The sequence below is a fragment of the Martes martes genome (genome assembly GCF_963455335.1).
Source record: "Martes martes genome assembly, chromosome: 3".
Taxonomy (NCBI): Eukaryota; Metazoa; Chordata; class Mammalia; order Carnivora; family Mustelidae; genus Martes; species Martes martes.
In genome coordinates, this window is record NC_137890.1 from 146,098,044 (window position 1) to 146,118,379 (window position 20,336).

The following is a 20,336-nucleotide window of genomic DNA, read 5'->3' on the forward strand; positions in this document are numbered from 1 at the left end:
CCGCAGGGCTGTGCCAGGCTACATGCTTTACCACAAGGCATTGGTTTAAACCAATTGTGTGGCTGCACAAAGCACAGCCTGTTTGTAAAAGGAGAAAGTCAGTTGAGAAGGGAATCAGCTATTCTCTGCTTACCTTCTCGGGGCCGGGGGCAGGGTGAGGCCGGGGGAAGCGGCTAATAGCATCAACACAGGATGTGAGCGCACAGCTGGGATGACAAAGCCCCAGTGATTTTTCAAGGCCTCTGGAAACGCACCAAAGCATGAACGACAAGTACTCCCTTCGCTAAGGCTGCTTTTTCCAGGGGCCTGAACACCTCTGGGCTGGACTCACTGCCCTGTGTAATTGGAAATGGCAGTGACTCACTACCCATCAGAGGTACGTGACTCCTGCCTCGGGAAAGCACTCTCAAACACATCCTTGCACGAGAAGGATGGCTTTCTTCTTTATTTCTCATGGTGTCTGTTTCCCGAGACTGGTTTCCTGGAGGTTCCCGCAGAGGTGACAGTGCAGAGGAAGAAGGTCCCCTCCAGGGCACACTCACGAGGAAGTGACAACAGGAGTGAAAACAAATCCCTCTTACCTTCCTGGTTACAGCTGGGTCCAGATAGCCCTTGAGCTTTTGAATGTATGTATGGGGAGGATTCTTCACCTGGAATCGTTCCTGCAGAAAGCACAAAAGTAAAAAGCATGAAAGTCACGGAGGCATGAGCATCGGCCACACTCCAACAGGTCGGTATGGCTGACCCACAGCGGACACCCGTCTGCCACAAGAGTGTGGCCCCGCAGATCATCTTTATGTATCTGCACGGCTTGTGAAGGGTTTTGAATTTTTATAGTGAATGATACTATCCTCGTTTTGCAGAGGAGAAAAGCAAAGCTCCAAGAAATTCACCACTTCCCTAAGATGACGCAGTCAGTCAGTGGTACAAATGGGTTTGTCTGCCCTGCTCTGGGCTCTGTTCTCTGTTCGCGGCCCCTTTCAGCAGGTCTTTAGTCCACTGCATAGTCTACGGGCCGTCTTCAATGTGGGCAAATCCTTTTCTTGGAAATAGGAGTCTTCAAACATACCAAAACTTTCACTCAAACTGGGTAAAAACCATTTGTTTCAAAAATGAGTAATGAGTCTCCTGTTAAGAGACGAGTGAGCGTATGCCTCTCTGCAGGAGTACCGATGCACGGATGTGATCATGAACGTGTAAATGAGGCAGTCCCAAAACAGAAGACCCAGAGATGTTTTTAACAAAGGCACAGTCACTGAAATAAGCTTATGAAGCCAGAATATATATCCCAAGGTGGTATGGGAATGGAGATCTGGGGTGGGACCAGACAGTCTGCATCACTAACAAGTCTTATGCTAAGGCTGTGCACCGAGGCACCGCACTTGGGAGAAACTCACGCCCACGTGTGTCAGCTTTCATAGACCACAATGTCCAAAGCAGCCTAAGAAGCAGTAGTAAAAAACTGGGTACATGCCCACAAACTATAAAATGGCTAAGTGCTCGTATTATGTTCATACAATGGTATACCATATTCTGACGAAAACCAACAAACTGTACTACATGCTCCCATATGGACAGATCCGATAAACCTGATGTTGAGCCAAAACTAATGTGATTTCATTTCTATGGATTCACAGGACGGGCAAAATTAAACTTTAATGGTAGGGACACATACATAAGCTGTTTTATTTGCTGACACATACATATATATCTAGGGAGTGGGGAAAGAGAGGATTAGCATTAAAATGACAGGGGACTGAGGTGGGGGAAGGAAAATGCCCAGTGATCCCAAGGGGCTCCAAGGTTCTATTTCTTCATCATGTTGTAGTCACACAGGCACTGACCTTACCCTACTTAGGATGCTCTTCTTAGGTTTCACAACTTTTTCCGGACCTATGCTACCTTTCACACACATACGAGTTTAAATGAATCAGCTCTAAAAGGAAAAACTAAGATTCGTCATGAAATCAAAACCATTCTTAGGATCTCTTCTGCCCACAACCTCAAAAGATGCTTTTCTAGTAATTCTTTCTAAGCTGATTATTGCTTATGCCACAAGGGAGTTTTGGAGTATTTTGCAAGGCTGACAACTAGCCAACATGTTCAAGTATGTGTTTATCCTCTACAAACTTGTATTTCTCCAACACAGGGAACCACAACATCCTTCCTGGTCCACTCAAGTCTTGCTTGCTTACAGCTTTAGAAAGGCTGAAAAATCATCTCATTATTATAAAAAAGATCATCTTATTAGAGAAAACATGTTTTGCTGTTTAAAATGCTTCAATAATTAAGGGACTTATAGTAAGACACTTGTCCATATTTTCCCTTTATTTAAAAATGATGAGGAATTTCACAGTATATAAATTGAATCTCAACAGAGCTATTAAAAAAAGATTAACATATTATTTCTAATTTTTTAAAGATTTCAATGATTTATTTGAGATAAGAGAGAAATGAGAGCATGAGCAGGGAAGAGAGAAGAAGAAGCAGGTTTCCTGCTGAGCAGGGAGACCAAGGCAGGGCTGATCCCAGGACCCAGGGATTGTGACCTCAGCCAAAGGCAGACCCTTAACCGACTGAGCCACCCACAGGCTCCAGCATATTATTTCTAATTATTCCCCCAAATTTTGCAAGCAATTTCTAAATAACAATTCATAAATGTTTGACATTCCTAATGCTATCAAATGGTCTATGTATAAAGCCTCCCCCCACTTTTATTTTGAATCACCATGACTTCACTAAGGAACCAGGATCCAACTGCCATAGTGCTTTAGCAATATCCCAGCTGAAGGCTAAAATAATCACAAAAAAATCCAAAAAAATGAACTGATAAGCTATCTAGAAGCCAGTTATTATTTCCAACCTGTGTATGACAATAAGTAATATTCCAGAGATATTAAAATATCAAGAAAACTTATACTTTTTAAAAGCATAATGCTATTAACTATATTTAAAATTCCTATGACCAGGGACAACTCAAACTGTGCTCCCTTCCACAACAACAAACTTCTACCTCGTAAAGGTCCCTCACACATGAAACTCAATGAATTTTTTTAAAAGATTTTATTTATTTATTTGACAGAGAGAGAGCATGAGAGGGGAGAAGATCAGAGGGAGAAGCAGACTCCTTGCTGAGCATGGAGCCCGATGTGGGACTTGATCCCAGGACTCCAGGATCATGACCTGAATCGAAGGCAGTCGTTTAACCAACTGAGCCACCCAGGCGCCCTGAAACTCACTGAATTTTAACTCTGGCTAATACAGTAGTTATTTGAGGACCCAAATTTGAACTCTGTGGACAGTTGCTGAAAGATGCCTAACGATTGTTGTTAAGGCAATGTCTTCACAACAGAAGAGCTGTATTTATTATAATAACAAAATCTGGGGGCACCTGAGTGGCTCTGTTGGTTGAGTGTCTAACTTGTTTTGGCTCAGGTCACAATCTCAGCGTTGTGAGATCGAGCCCCGTAACAGGTTCCACTCTGGAACTGAAGATTCTGTCTTCTTCTCCCACTGTCCCCTCCCACTCACGTGCCCCCACCTCAAAAAAATAAAGTAAAACAATGAAATCTGGTTGACTAGCATATATAACACGTTGGGATTCACACAATTAGTGAATCCCATTTTTGACCGTCAACAAATGCATCTTTCTCCATTTCCTACTCAAGATTGTCGTGACCCAGGGGGCTTTCTCAAATATAGACATTCATTGGTCCTTTAAGTACGTCCTTTTGACTATTCCCCTGAAATTACGGATGAAACTACAATTCATACATACTTTTTCAAACGTGCTTACAAAAATTTGCTGTTGTTTTAGTCACATTTTTCACTTGTCTGAATAATACACTAACGTATTTCCAAAAACAGAATGTGAAGAAGCCTGATGCTTCACAACACAGTAAGTCTACGTTATATCTACTGCTCAGAAAACTCAGCTTACATCCAGGGCTTTCAGTAAAACTGGTATGGAGAAAGAATACAAAAGATCCAATCACTTCCCTAAAACTTGGGGCTGTTCGTCTAACCTCAAAAGGAGCTACTGTTTATAAATTCAGCATCTGGCTCACCAAAACTTTTCTTTCTGTGTCTTCAATACAGCCATTTGGACAACAGAAACATTTGGGAGAGTACACTGGAGAATGTCAGCACCTTGCCAAAACACATTTACTCGAAAGGACTTTGGAAGGATTACTGGCATATTTATTTAAATTAACAATTTCTTCTTCTCTATTAGAATTTTAGACTTTGCACTGAAACTCGTAAATGCTTTGGATGACAGTTTTCCATTATCCTCGCTTCCCGATCTGCTAGATCCCACAGGCTGTTTTCATAACCAGTTACGTGCTTGCTCAACATCACTGATATGAGTAGCTTAATTAAATGAAGTCCTCAACTTGAGTCCCATTATCTAGAAGAATTATTCTTAGGGATAAAAAATATGCTCTAAAAAACATGGTGACTTGTCAATGTGAATTTATATCATTTGGAAGAACTTTTGACATACAAATTTCTTCTATGCGTCTCATCATTCAGCATCCCATCACCCTGCCCTCTTGGCATTTATCTCTCTTTAATTTTTTTAAAGATTTATTTTTGCAAGAGAGAGACAAAGAGAGAGCAAGTGAGCAAGCATGAGTTGGGGAGGAGGGGCAGAGGGAGAAGCAGACCCCCACCAAGTGGGAAGCCTGATGCGGGACTCAATCCCAGAACCCTGGGATCATGATCTGAACTGAAGGCAGATGCTTAACTGACAGCCACCCAGGTGCCCCTGCCATCTATCTTTTTGTGTGATCAAACTTTCCTCACGGCATGTTTCTGGATGGACATGACAATCACTCTGGGGTTTTTAATCCTTCTCCATAAACATACAAAGCAAAGAACCGCAAGTTATTTCTTCATATTCAGGACACTAGGCCACAAGCTGCACTGGGTTAGGTATGGGAGGGAACAAATCTAGGATCAAAGACTCTTTTCTCTCAAGGAAAGGCAACTGCCACATGCAGCACCTCATCTGGATGTGTCTGTAGTCTTGGAAGCTTGACCTTGCCTCCACATGGACCCTGAGAGCTTCTTTTGAGGCTTCAGCAAAGGGAGTGCAGCCACCATAACCCCTCATGGAAGAAAGGTACTCCTTTATCAGGGAAGGTCCTCCTCTTAGAGTACAACTTATGGAGGGACACAGGAGGTAAATGTAAGGGATCAATGGAGTGACCAAGTCACCCTCCCAATCAATAATCAGAGAATCTTCATTAAGCTGCTATGTCAATTGCCAGTATTTCATTTTAATGAATTAGACACTTAGCAATTAATTTCTCTAGTAATGATCTGAAAGTTTCTTCTCACTGTTAAATAATGACTTCATTAAGGCCAGCCCAAGAACACAATTACCTTCCCACCTGGACAGCACTTTTTGTTTTTCAAGTGTTGTTCACTTGTCTTTGAGTGGCACTTTATAGTTTACTGTATTCTCTAGACCTCTCAGCTCACTGAAGTCTCTCTCGGGCAAGTAGATATCACCTCCATTTTACAGATAGGGAAAATCAAGCTCAGAGATGAAATGATTTGCCTTAAATCAGATACGCACACATCAGATCAAAGATTCAGACTCAAGGTTTCTGATTCTCTGAATCTTGCTCTTTCTACGACAAGATAATAAGTGTGTTCATCTTGCTTCTGATAGAATAAAAGCTCTTAAAAGAGTAGAAACATGTTCTATTTTTCTTTGAGCTCCAGTACACAGAGAGGAACACTTGGCAAGCAGTCCTTAATAACGTTCAAGGAATTAAACTTCTTCTAGATGTCATAGACAAGTCACAGTGCTCATAAATTAGGGGTAAGTTTTTCAAGTTTAAAAGCAAGCAGATTGTCAGTGCTGTCCAGGGCATACATATGTGCTCAACATAAATTAGCCAAACTCACGTCATAGCTAAAGGACATTTGCTGATAAGCCTGGCTGGTCTCTCTCCTGGCTCTGTAACTGCCTAGTGACCTCCATAATGACACACTTCTCACTACCTCGGTCTACTCGCGGCTCACCCCTCCCTTTGCAGGCTACCAGGAAGGTTACCCTGCCATACAGAGGCCTGTCCTGCAGATAAGGAAAAGACAAAGCATTTACTGGATTCCACTAAAGACAAGGGTTCAAGTCTACTGCAGCCCAGGTTGGAAAAACAAGCCATTTTTAAAGGAACTCAATGAAGCAGCTGGGACAGCGATATACTGGGTTACCTCCGTTAAGTTAACTCATGAACTCGTGAACTCATCAGCTGTGCTGCAACATGGACTTTCTCAGCAGACAGGCAGGCAGTCTTAGGTTCTAAGCAATTCAACTGTCTCTTTGGAGCCTTCTTCCATGTCCTCCTTCCCCCACCTAAGTCTAATAAAGTTTGTCACTGAAAGCCTTTCCGCATGAAGGTTGGGAATTGGGCACTCCACTCATCCAGCAAAAACATTTCTGATCCTTTGAATTCTCTCAATCCATGTGTATAATTACATGAGAAATTATTTGGGGTTAATTTGGTGTCAGCTGGACTCAGGACAAGCATGTCACAAGCATTTCCGCTCCATAAACTGTATTTGGAGAAGCAGCTCCAAAATCAAACAGAATTTCAGGCATTTATCTTATACCTTAATATTCTGAGGTGAAATTCTTAAAACTCTGAAATTATAGTGAAACACCTGAACATCCAGGAAATCTCTGGGAAATGAATGGTTCACGGAGGGATGCGCTGACTGCTGGGTTTCTCCCCCTGCTGGGGACTGTCACAGGGTCACTGGCGCTAGTTCAGTAGTGTATCAGCAGGGCTACCAAAATTGCTGAAACACCCTTAGGAATGAATTAGATGTCCCCATCATTATGCCATTATTAATGTTTTATTATTCCGCCCCTGCAATCATTTTTAGATAGTGAAAATTCTAAGGACTTTGCTCTTGTGCACATAAGCTCGCTACACTTGATTTTTCTTCCTAGAAGCTGCAAATAGTTGGGCTTCATTTCCCAAGGCTGAGTCAGCAAACTGCGGTCTCTAAGTGAGCCATAATTACAACGAGTATCGTTGCCATTAGCGTGTACTAATTTGCAGCATTAGCTTGGTGCTAAATGCTCTTCAGAGCTCCGCTGACAGGAATGACCCAAGTCCTCAAGGGGTTTACCCTCTAAAAGGGATAATGCTAACACAAGTGCATAGGGAGAAGAGCATACAAAAATAAAATACCACATGAATATTATATATAGACAGAAATGAGTTACATAGTTCAGCAGAGGCCAAGAAATAGTGCATGTAGGTATGTGGGGGAAGGGGCAGGGAGGACGGAGGGGTGGGGGAGAACACCAAGGCTCTTAAGCAAGAGAGACTAAGGTAACCCTAACATCTCAGCTCTCAAAGGGCCAACAATTTATACAAATAAAAACAACATCCACACAAATAGATCTAGACTCCCCAAGAAACTGAGAGTACCAGAGTCGCCAAGGAAATGCATATTTCATGTTCCCCCCTAAAAAGGCAAGAACAAATTCTGCAACTTCAGAAAGGCTGTCAGACTCTCCCACCTACAGAAAGTATGGTATGAAGAAAGAGGACAATGTAGAGCAAATGAGGAAAAATTATTAAGACTCTAGCTACTTAAAATAATAGAGGGCCAAGAAAGCAAGTTCAGATGACAGTCCAATTTTGTCTAACCGCTACCAGAGCCAGCGAATACCAGCTGCACTGTGACCAAGAGGGTCCCTGTGGTTATTATTGGATGCAAACATTTTGCTAAATAAGCCCCTGCCTTTGAACACGTTAAATCTTGCTGTCACAAGTGGGTCTCTATTTCTAGGCACTAACCTGAAAAATACTAAGGTTAAAAAAAACTTCTTGTGTATCAGCCTGCTACTTCTCCGCCATCTTGACTCCTCCCCCCGATGGTGCAATGCGGGGGGGGGGGGGGTTGGGGGGAGGTAGGAAAAGAAAAAATGAAAAGATGGGATTGGGAGGGAGACAAACCATAAAAGACTCAATCTCAAAAAACAGACTGAGGGTTGCTGGGGGGAGGGGGGACGGGAGAGGGTGGTGGGGAAATGGACATTGGGGAGGGTATGTGCTATGATGAGTGCTGTGAAATGTGTAAACCTGGCGATTCACAGACCTGTACCCCTGGGGATAAAAATACATTATATGTTTATTAAAATAAAAAAAATTAAAAATTAAAATAAAATGTTTTATCCCCCCCCCCCAAAAAAACCTTCGTGGACGTTTTATTATTTCATTCATCCAGAACATATTAGGCAAGACACTGCATAAAAAAGGTACAAAATGAAACAAATTCTTTCTAAAGCATTAAATCTAATCTGTGAGACCCAACAGACATCGCTGTAATACAATGCTGAGTACGATAAGAGCCATATGTGATCCTCTGGAAGTTCAAAGAAAGGTAAGGTTCTTTCCAACAGAGAAGATCAAAGGAACTTCCCTGGAGAAAGTGGTTTTTGAATTGAGTTTTAAAGGGCAGGCAGTGTACAGCTATCCTGGGTGGGTGTGAGGGGCAGGAGACAGAGGAGTTTTCCAGATGGGAAACATGGGAACAAAGGTAGAGAAGCATGAGGAAAGTGCTACTAACTTCAATGGGTTTAGCTGGGTTCCAGTAATACATTTTAAGAAAGACAATGGCATAAGAATCTAATGGGTACCTTGGAACAGACAATGGTGGCTATAAATAATAAGCTAACAGGTCTAAGAAAGAGAACAGCAAGTTAATAAGGGGTTTTGAACAGTGGAGGAATATACGATGAATACGGTGTAACACTCCCTTCTCCATCCCCAACTTTAAAAGCTGGCCATTTCTGTGCTAGACTGGACTTGAAAAATCAGCATGTCAGATTCATTCCACAGTCATAGTTTCTTGGAGAGTCCTGAAGCATTCTTCAGCTCTGAATATGAAATCATTTTCCTGGTCGGAGAGGACAACTTTCCAAGTGTTCCATTACAGCTCTCAGACTGAAAATAACTTTTGATGAGACTTGTCCAAATAATTTCCTTTATTTAGACTAGCAAAAGTTTGTTCTAGTTCAACAGGTCTTTCCTCAAGAAAACACCCCAAAAGTCCCTCCCAAATATATAATCAATTGGGTTTATTTAATCCTATCACAGTTCATCATTTTTCCCAACTTAAAAATGGTTTTAATTGAATTTGTTAGGAAAGAAGGTCACACTTTTAATAAAGTTTATTATCGCATGTTGTCCTAAGCAAAGACTGAACCACGACTGTGCTTGACATGTAGCAATATTCAGTAAGTAGGGTTATTGTTGCTATTGACGATCTAAGGACTGGGTAGAGTGACGGAAGGCTGGATATATACTGGAAAGCCTTTACTATCATCTTCAAATCATCATTCTCTCCCCTCATGAGCCAAAGCTTTCCCTTATTTTAGCCTGGCATTTCTTAAAATATATACTACAAAAAACCAGCATCTAAAGCCATTGAAGATGCTTGTTAAATTGCAAACATTCTCCTGACTCAATTCACTAAACACTCAAAAATCCACATTTTCTTAAATTCCCCCAAGTAGGTCCTTCTGTACACTAACACTAATTAATCACTGCTTTAGAGTGCAATTCCTACTTTGGATTCCTAAATCCCTCTCGGTCTACAAAGAGAATGTGCATATTGCTGCTAGGCAAAGACTTCAAAACATTTTCAGTTATATTTAAAGATACAGACTTATATTTATAAAACTACAGTTACAATCTACAATTTCATGAAAATTTTACAAAATCCCTGGGGAGGACTCTTCCTCTAAAAAATGCAAGGGGTACAAACAAACCTCACTGTTTCTTCCTCTGAAAAAGGAAAATACGAAAACCTTTTTCCCCCACATACTACATATTCCAGAAACCTTACTTAAGGATGCCTTCCTGAACAAGATTAACATACTGAAAAGCTTTTAAACGGCTCCAGAGTTAACCATGTATCATACAAATAAAACATGGGGGAGGAAAAGAAAAATAAATAACAAAGTCCTGATCCTGATTGGCGGGGGGGGGGGGGGGGGGGCGGGGGTAGCAGCAGCAGCCTTTGATGTCTTGCAGAAACCGTTAGGTATTTCAAGATTTAGATAAGAGTACTGGTATTTTTCAATCACTCAAAAATTTGAAAGAATGGCAAACTTTTTAATTACTATTTTTAAAAATATTTTTAAAGTTTTTATTTGAATTCCAGTTAGTTAGCATACAGTGTAATATTAGTTTCAGGTGTACAATATAGTGATTCCTCCTTAATCCCCATCACCTATTTCACCCATCCCCCTACCCACCTCCCCTCTGGTAACCATCAGTTTTCTTTATAGTTAAGAGTCTGTTTCTTGGTTTGCCTCCCTCTTTTTTTCTCCCCCTTTGCTTGTTTTTTTAGGTTGGTTTTTTTTTTTTTTTGAGGTTTTATTTATTTATCTGACAGAGAGAGGAAAAGACCACAAGCAGGGAGAATGGGAGAGAGAGAAGTAGGCTCCCTACTGGGCGGGGAGCCTGACACGAGGCTCGATCCTATGGGATCATGACCTGAGCCGAAGGCAGACACTTAACAGACTGAGCCACCCAGGTGCCTGTTTTCTTTCTTAAATTCTACATATGAGTGAAATCCTATGGTATCTGTCTTTCTCTGATTTTGTTTAGCATAATGCATTCTAGCGCCATCCATGTCATTGCAAATGGCAAGATTTCATTCTTTTTTTTGGCTGAGTAATATTTCATTTTATTTATATACCACATCTTCTTTGTCTAAGAATAGCAAACTTATGTTCCAGATTTCTGCCTACAGTTATACCAATTAGATTCTCTGAAATTTCATGTGTCCCAGTTCCAACAGTGTGCAACCACATGGTTACAGAGTTACAGGGTCCTGAGAATCTCAAGGGGTGCTTGCAGCAGTGAATGAATTGTAATATTGCAAAGCGTAGAACTTATGGCAGGAAACCCTCAAAGTAGGTGGCACCGAAAGAGGTGGAGAAGGAAACTGCCTTCCACTGAAGTCAACGTGTGTTTGACACATGCGAGGAAAGCATCCTTATGAACAGTACATAAAGGCTGAAAATCAGGAGTAAAGTCATTAGGTCTTAATCACGCCCTTGCCACCTGCTTTCATTTACCTTAGGCAAAGACTTAAACCTAAGAATCGAGCTCAGAATACTAAACTTCAACATTTACCCACGACTACTGTTTATAGTCAGAAGCCTTTAAGATAGTGTTCAATTATGGAACTTGGTCTTGAAAATGCAGCCACATACTATAAGCCTCCTTCTTCCATATGGGTGTCAATGAAGCAGTAGGAGATTATTTAAAAACAGTATTTCTCCAGGAAAAACCAGTAAACTTATTTTCTAAATGTATCACTTAAAATAGCATTGAAGATCATGATATACTTAGGGATAAATCTAAGAAAATACATGGAAGACCTGTACACTGAAAACTTCAAAATATTCCTGTGAGATATTAAAGATTTAAATAAATAGCAATGCTCTGTTCATCATTCAGAAGAATCAATGCTATTAAGATGTTTGTTCTCTTGACATTCATCTATAAAGTCAATGCAACTTCAGTCAAAATCCTGGAGGGTTTTTCTTAGGAACTCACAAGCTGATTGTAAAATTTATAGAAAAATGCAAAGGAATTACAGTAGCCAAAATAATTTTCCAAAAAACAAAGTTTGAGAATTCACAACAATAATCAAAACTGCCATATTGACAACAGGTAGAAATAAAGAACAGTGGAACAAAACAGAGAGTACAAAAATAGAACCATACACATATGCCAATTAGTTTTTCGAAGATACCAAGGTAGTTCATGAAAAAAACAGTCTATTCAACAAATGGTACTAATGGATATACATATGGTGGGGGGAGAGGGGAGACAGTGAATCTGCAGCCTTAATTTATCCCATGTACCGAAATTCACTCAAAATAAATCACACACATAACATACAACCAAACTCTTAAAATTTCTAGAAGAAAACATGGAAAAGATAACCTTCGTGACCTGAGTTTGGACAAGGTTCCTTAGACAAGCCACAAAATACTTGAACCACTTAAAAAAATAAAAGTTATCTAAATCCAACTTCATCAGAAAACTTTTTCATCTTTAAAAAATACTTTATGACTATGAAAATTGTCAAGACACAAACTCGAGAATATTTGCAAGATACACATCTGATAAAGATTTGTATCCAAAATACACATTTTTGAAACAATACAGTTCAATAATAAAACAATCCAACTTTTAAAAATAGGCAAAAGATTTGAACAGATCCTTCAACAAAGATACACAAATAACAAACAAGCATATAACAAACAAGCGTATAGTATAAAAAGATGCTCAACGTCGTTAAGGAAATGCAAATTAAAACCAAAGAGAGGGACGCCTGGGTGGCTCAGTTGGTTAAGCGGCTGCCTTCGGCTCAGGTCATGATCCCAGCGTCCTGGGATCGAGTCCCGCATCGGGCTCCTTGCTCAGCAGGGAGCCTGCTTCTCCCTCTGCCTCTGCCTGCCTCTCTGTCTGCCTGTGGTCACTCTCTCTGACAAATAAATAAATAAAATCTTAAAAAAAAAAAAAACCACACACACACACACACACAAAAAAAAAAAAAAAACAAAGAGATACCACTACATATCCACAAAAATGAGTGGAATTAATGAGACTGACAATACCCAAGTGTTTGTAAAGAATTTGGAAGAATTAGAACTCTATTACATTGTTGGAGGGAATGCAAAATGGTAGAACCACTTTAGAAAACACAATTGGTGAACTTTACTGTATGTAAATCATACCTCAGTAAAGATCAAAAAACAGTATCTCAAAGTACTTTCTTTAAATTCATTTTACTTATTTGATACCGAGCAGAGCTTTCTTCTTAAAAAGTTTGGGATATTTTGTTTGCTCCACTTGCCCAAATTAGAAAGAAATCACAAGCCAAATATGTAGCCAACTTTGTCAGCCAACATTTTTGAAAGAAATAAAGCACTCCAAGTGGGTCCTGTAAACCTTTTAGTTTCATTATTTCCAAAACATTTATGTCATAAATTATTCATAAATTAAAAATTCTGCAATTCGTGTCAGTTTTTTCACCCAGCTCTAAATATACCTCCATACTTCAAACCATTACTCTACCTTCACTGTCATTTCATGAGATTTGATTAATCCACCATCTTCATCCAGCCCTCCCTATCTCCCCACACCCAACATATACCCCAGCTTCCTAGACACAGTATTTACCTTTGAAGATATAAAAACAAAAACAATGTGTGCTAACAACCTGAAAACTGAATCTTAAAACCAAGCTTATATTGGCTATTTTATGGTTTGTCATCAGATCTTCCATAATTTTCAGTTTTAGTGTAACACACACACACACACACACACACACCCTTCTGTAATCAACATCATGTCTTTATTTGCATCTTCACATCACAAGATTAAGCCAATAACAGTTTCAACCTGTGATCACATGGTCAAAACTTATCATTATATCGAGCTCTGACAAGACCTGACTAGATTGGGCTGAGTGAAAGGCAGATACAGGTCCTTTGAAATTGGTCATTGCTGGATGTGACAGCGATACAGAGACACAGTAGCCCGTCTTTGACAAGTGTTTACTCCACAGGGTTTTAGGTGGGACTTGAGAAGTTATATCTGAAACGATGAGCACATACATCAATAGCCAAGTGGTTGTGTCAAAATTCTTGTGAAGAGAACTGGTACCAGCTTTCAGGATAACGAGCATCTGCATAATGATGGTATTTCTAGAACCCAAAGATGTTGCTGCAAGCCACGGTCTAGTCCACCATGTGGATATAGAATACACGCAGTCTCTGCCCCTAAACACAGCTCTCCTTTCCCTATAAAACCTGAACCATATTTCTAACTCATTTTTTTCCTTATCTCCCTGAACCCCCAGCACCTACAGTCTAATGAGAAATCAAACCAATTTATATTTCTGCTATTTCAGTGAAATCATCCAAATGCTGTTTTACTATTATCACAGAGATAAAGACCCAACAGACACCTTAATTCCCCCAATGACTTTTAAAAAAATAAGTTCTTTTAAAACACTTGTGTGAAAGTTCAAGAGCTGCCGTGAATTCTACAGAGGAGTTGGGGATAGTATATGGTCCAAAAGGTCTTTGCTATACACTCAATCTTTCCAGAATTTACTTTTAAGATGACATGTTTTTTTTTTCTTTAATCTCCTTTTTAAAAAAAAAGACTCAGCACTGTGTTTTCTGAAACACGAAGGTCCTAGAACCTAGCACATCACTCTTCCCAGTGTGTTCTCATTGACTCATTTAATGAATGAATGGACTGATAAAAAGAGCGACAATCATACCGTAATCCAGGTCACCTGGCACTTTTTTCAAAAACAAAAAACTTTTCCAAACCCTTAAGGTACTTCTTGGAACACAGAAATGTTCACAATTTTTTTAATGTCAGCTCAACCACTTGTTGGGTAACTTCCAAGAAGCTGTCTGACTTTTTCTGTGTGTGAAAATTAAACACACAGACCTCCACAGCAAAGATTATGAGTCAAATGTTCAGGTGTTAAAACAACGCAGTTGTATTTGTGTTACCGAGTAGAAATTCTTGGCTAATAAACTTTAGTAAGTCACTTAAATTATTTTCTAAAAGATGGCCTCAAAGGTCACCTTCAGTCTATCCATATGCATCATTAAATTGGCTTTATGATCTTTAGTTTCTTAAAATAGCATTCCCCAGTCTACAAAAGATGCTCGTACAATACAATTTACCTCACACAACATAATGGAGTCGTCTAAGACAACTCAGGCAGGTAATTACTAAGTAATTTAAAGGGGGGCTAGGGGGTTGGGAGGTAGCAGGGGCAAATCTACACTTCCATTGTATTACCAGGCAAGATGGCAGGTCATAGGATGTTCATTTTGGTGGAAGAGAACCTGGAAGCTTGAAATCAGTCTGAACCCTGAGTTTCTTTCTTGGGCTGTGGATGTCGAACAGCACTTCTGAGAGAGCATTTGTATGAAGCTGCCAAAAAGGATTAGTTTAAAAAGGAGTAACTCACACCTTCTTTAGTCTACCTTCTTCCCATTTCCTGCCCCCCTCTCAAACCCCACGGGATAGGCCAGCAGCTTTTTTCCCCACTACAAAAACCATCTGACGAAGAGAACCTCTGGTAGTGGAAAGAGGTACACCCCCTCCTAGGTTCGGACGCAATTTTCCACAACTCCAGAGACATGAAATGTGAGATAGCTCAACACAGAGAGAGCTGGCATCTGACCCTCTGATTGCTTCTCCAGTGTTTCAGAATCAAGGAATCAGAGAGCCGGAGTGAATCTTAACAGAAGGGAAACTTCGCTTTCAGGAGGGAAACGGAAAGAAACTTGCTTTCTTTTTAACTGCAACTGATTCAGTGCCTTTCCTCAGATTTGGAGACTTGGAGAAAAGGAAGACCGTCCCTTTAAAATCTCGAGCCAAAAATAGCCCAAAGACAAAATATTATTTGTTTTATAGCTGGCAAAAATACATGCCCTATAGCCAGTTCCTGCCAGGCACACAACTGAAACTCAGAACAAACAAATTGGTACCAGGGACCACTGGATTCAAACGATTTTCCAGACCCAAGGTTATTACATGAGGTACCTGTTTTGGGAAAACTCAGATCCATACTCTCTCAATTTTCTCTTTGCTTCCCCCTGTCTGTACTAATAATGCTTTTCAATGAATACAGTAATGAATACATAAATAAAAGCAAGTTTTAATACTAACTACAACCTAAGACTATCGGACTATGAAACTATCAGACTACCAAAACTGATCGCCCCATGGCAGAGACCAGCTTTTACAAGGCATGTTTTTTTTCCTCTTTGTGTGTATTCAGCTAGGTTACATTTCACGCTCTCCTTGCAAGGCACAGCCTGCAAAATAAGACTGCATGTGATTCAGGCTACTTCCCAGCCTGGTTCAGGAAACCTCCCAGGTATATGTGTGTGCATGTACGTGTTCTTTCTTCCTCTGATTGGAGACCACCTCAGAGCAAAGCTGAAGCTGTATGCCAAAAACAGTTTCAGGGATGCCTGGGTGGCTCAGTGGGTTAAGTGTCTGCCTTAAGCTCAGGTCATGATCCCAGAGTCCTCAGATCAAGCCCATCCGCATAGGGCTCTCTGCTCGGCAGGGAGCCTGCTTCCCCCTCTCCCCCTGCCTGCCTCTCTGCCTACTTGTGATCTCTGTCAAATAAATAAATAAAATCTTAAACAACAACAACAGCAAAAAAAAACTCAATCTGTACTCCCAAAAATGGCAAAGGGAGAGAAAGAATTCTAGGAATAATTATATTCCAGGGTAAACTAAGACCCAGCTGAAAGTTCTAGTTACGCTAAACGTGGAAGGGAAATGTAATTATAAAATCATCTCTGTGCAACTCCTCCAGAAACTGATTCAGCAGAAGGTTATCAATTGGTTTTAAACCCACCAGGCACAAGGCTGGTAAAGTAACGAGACAAACAGTGCCAAAGGAATGTGCCATGGAACCCTTTTGGCTTAAGGGGAAAACACAATTAACACTGCTGACCAATGTTATCTAATAGTGAGACATCAGACATCACATGTCTCCTGTGATATTCTAGAAAAAGATATTCAACATCAATCTATCGTGCTTTTACATCTAATTTCTAGTTATCAAAAAATCCAGGAGAGTTCAGACATCTCTAGGAAACAATCAGGTAAATGCAGAAAACAAAACACTGTGCAAGACAGCCTGCCTAGTTTCTTCACTATATAAGCATCATGAATAAAAGTCTGTTGTAGTTTCAAGGAGAATTAAAGAACCTAATAGCCAGATGCAATGTGTGATTGATACTGGACTAGATTCTCATGTGAACAAACCAGGTGGAAAGAACATTCTAGAAAACTGGGAAATATGAACAGGGCAGTAGATGGTATAAAGGAATTATTATTCATTTTAATTGTGATGACTTTATTGGCTATAAGTGAAACTCTTTTTTATAAGATACATACTGAATTTTCTAACAAGATAAAACTACAAAATACCAAACAAAAAATCTGATTAATCCAGAGCCAAAAGAAAGATTACATAGAGGAGGAAGACCACATATTAAAATGATAAAAGACAACTAAGTGTTTGGAAGAGAACTTTGAAAGAATTACACAGATCATAAAACCTAGTGATGATTTAAAATTAGATAGCATTTCAACATACCAGTTAGGGAAATATGGTAAAAATTCGAACAATTTTAAGGTCAAACTATTAAATATAGTAAAAATATCAGCTAGGCAGAGGACTGAATAAAGGGAAGTGGGTAGAGGAATGGCTGTCTGCTAACCCAACAGCTGGCAAAGCCACAATAAAGTTTGTGTGGCTAAATGTAGAATCAAAGCCTGGAGCTTGAGGATGGGGACTGAGGGCCGATGACGTCTGGAGTCTGGAAGCAAGGGCAGAGGCAGTAGAGCAAGAAGGCTCCTGCTACATCATTATCCTTCCCTTACTTCCTCCCCACCTTCTCTACCATCCTCAAGTAACTACCACTTAGCCGCCAACACGACAATCAGCTATCACCTGGTTTTGCCCAAAGCTGCGACTCCTTTGTTACCCCTCACTTGGAAGACAAGCCCTTACCACCTAGAATCTGAAGGTCTGCAATATTGACTAATATTTGGCTACCTGGAAGGGTAGAGCTCTAGCTGGCTTACAACAAGAACGTTTAAAAAAAAAGGAAGGAAAAAACCCTCAGCAATATGTTGCTCTTTAATTTTTTAGGATATTTTTTTCCAGCCACAAATGGGCTTAACTACAGATACAGGTTATCCAGTAAGTAAGTTTCATGTCTTCTGTAAGAAATAGTACTGGGAAATAGAAGCAAAGGGTTTAAGAAATAACTGTATTCTTAATGATTAAATACATTCAAACAACAGGTCAGTTGTGTTGAAAAAGACAAGAAAGCAACTCTCCCGGGCACAGAGTATCTCCACGCCACTGGCCTGACTCAGCTCGGGCTGAGTGGCAGCAGGGGCCTTCCCCTTTCCTGATCAGGCTGCCTGCCAAGCCTTGAGGGCTGAAATCCAACCTCCCTGAACTGCTTAACACAAGAAGCTGACTCCAAGTGGGTATCATTTCCTGCTACCTCTTCACTCTCACCTTTGTTTTTGTTGTTTTTTAACCTCCTCCTCCTCCCATATCATTCCATGCAAGTGAAGGAAGGGGGAGACCCCCATCTCTCCTTAAAGGCTATAATGCAACATAACCACCAGCCATTAGAGGGCAAGGTCAAGCCATGCCAAATCACCCCCCAAAAAATCACAGATACCACCATTATGCAGGCAAAGCCACAGGCCAACTTTTCTAACCAAGCTCAGGTGTGGCACCACTAACATTTCGGGACTGGATTACACATTCATGGAATCTACACCCACCGCCATTAATCATCTAAAATGTCCAGAATTCCTGACTAACCACTTCTACTTAATCACTGAGCAGACACACATTTAGGAACTGGTAAGTCCTTCTCCTCCAAGAAAATCCCCTGTGAAGTCACAGGAAGAAGGCTTTTGGAAAGAGCTACTTACCTAATTGCAAGTTTCACTTCCACAAACAGATTCCCAGTCCCTAGTGTAACAGGAACTAATTACAAGGACTTGTGATTGGCTGGAAACCGGTGCTCGTGTCTCACTAACCAGCCCAGGGGGCCTTGGTGCTGGCTTGTCATCAATGCTCTTAAACCTCAGTTTCATCGCTGATTAGTGAACACGTGGGAAAGGCAAAAGGTCTTTCACTTTACTTCATATGCTCCAATAAAGATATATACATTTTTTTGACATATGTTAACTTTTCCAGTAGAAAAAAAAAAAAAAGAGGGGAGCCTGGGTGGCTCAGTCCATGAAGTGTCTGCCTTGGGTGAGTCATGATCCCAGGGTCTTCAAATCAAGTCCCACATCAGGACCCTTGCTCAGCAGGGAGCCTGCTTCTCCCTCTGCCTGCCACTCCCCTTGCTTGTTCTCTCTCACTCCCTCTCTGTCAGATAAAGGGGGGAAAAAAAAAGGAGAAAAAGAATGGCTTGAAGAAATGTACCCCTTCTAATAACTTCTCCAGACACAGTGATCTGAAAGTTCATCTAAGATTCTAAAGTTCCTGAAATGCAGCCTTTATGCTAAGCTTATGGAAAGCAGCCAGGACCCCAAAGCCAAAAGAATGCAGCCCAGGGTCTGCATTTAGGGAGCACCGAAAATTCAGGAATGGAGGGGGGAGATCAAGGCTTTTTCTCTCTGCACAGGTGTAGCGTCCACTGAAAGAACCCTAATCGCTACCCAGCTTCTGGGTTTCATCTGCAGTTGTCAGAGCAACCTAACATTTCCAGCTTTTTATTCTCATATGGTCACCTCATTCTATTAAAAACCTGCCTCAGTGTCCCCACAGAGCCCTCAATTTGAAGTCCAGTTACTCCAATAAACAAGTTCTCTGGAATGCACCTCACACTGCCCAAAACCCAGAAGGAAGCCTCTCCTCCTGTGGCTTCTGTAGCCCTACCTGGACCGGGGTCAGCTCTCCCAGGTTACTTTAACTACTGAGATACGCTAGAAGCTCAGGTCAACTTTATATACATGCAGTCACCTACGAAAGGACTAAGGGACATCATCAGAATCGTTACTCCAGAAAGTCTTTGGGATTTAAGCTCTTTAAAAAAATGTTTATTTTTCCCCTAGAATTAGCCAAAGAACTGGATTTTCAGTTGACCATGGGTAGGTGGAAACAGAGTCTCATTGCAGAAGAGCCCAAAGAGATGCCTCTGAACCTACAGCAGGCACCCTTCCCACCTTAAAGGAGCTCCCAGGATCAAGCGGTGATATTTAGTTTCACTTATCACAAGCAAATTACACCAACAAACAGAGGAAGGTGCAAAGGATAAAGAAACCGCAAAGCTATGGGGTGCCTGGGTGGCACACCCGGCTGAGCGGCCAACTCTTGGCTTCGGCTGGGGTCATGATCTCAGAGTTGTGAGATCAAGCCCCACATTGGGCTCCACATTGAGTGTAGAGTCTGCTTGAGTTTCTCTCTCCCTCTGCCCCTCGTGCTCATCCTTTCACTCTCTCCAAAATAAATTTTAAAAATCTAGAAAAGAAAGAAACAGCAAACCTCTACTTCCAGGCCACCTCTTGCCTTAGCTGCTTCTCTCTTCTGCCTCCTCTTCCTTCTCCACCTTCTCCCGAACACAGCATTCAGCCCTTCTTTCTCTCTCTCAACAGACTTCCAGTAAGCACTGCTTAGGTTTCAGGCACTAAGCTTGGTACTGGGGCTACACAAATGAGGCAAGGCCCGTGCCCACGGGT

At 40.9% G+C, this 20,336-nt stretch overlaps 1 protein-coding gene across 2 annotated transcripts in view; it reads right to left on the reverse strand.

Moving 5' to 3' along the window:
• The window catches only part of FMNL2 (formin like 2), a 313,130-nt gene that overhangs the window by 107,155 nt on the left and 185,639 nt on the right, over positions 1 to 20,336 (reverse strand). For both annotated transcript variants that reach the window (XM_080799312.1, XM_080799313.1), the window contains exon 3: positions 582 to 662. In XM_080799312.1, the coding sequence (XP_080655438.1) occupies positions 582 to 662 (81 nt within the window). The remainder of the gene's footprint in view (positions 1 to 581; positions 663 to 20,336) is intronic.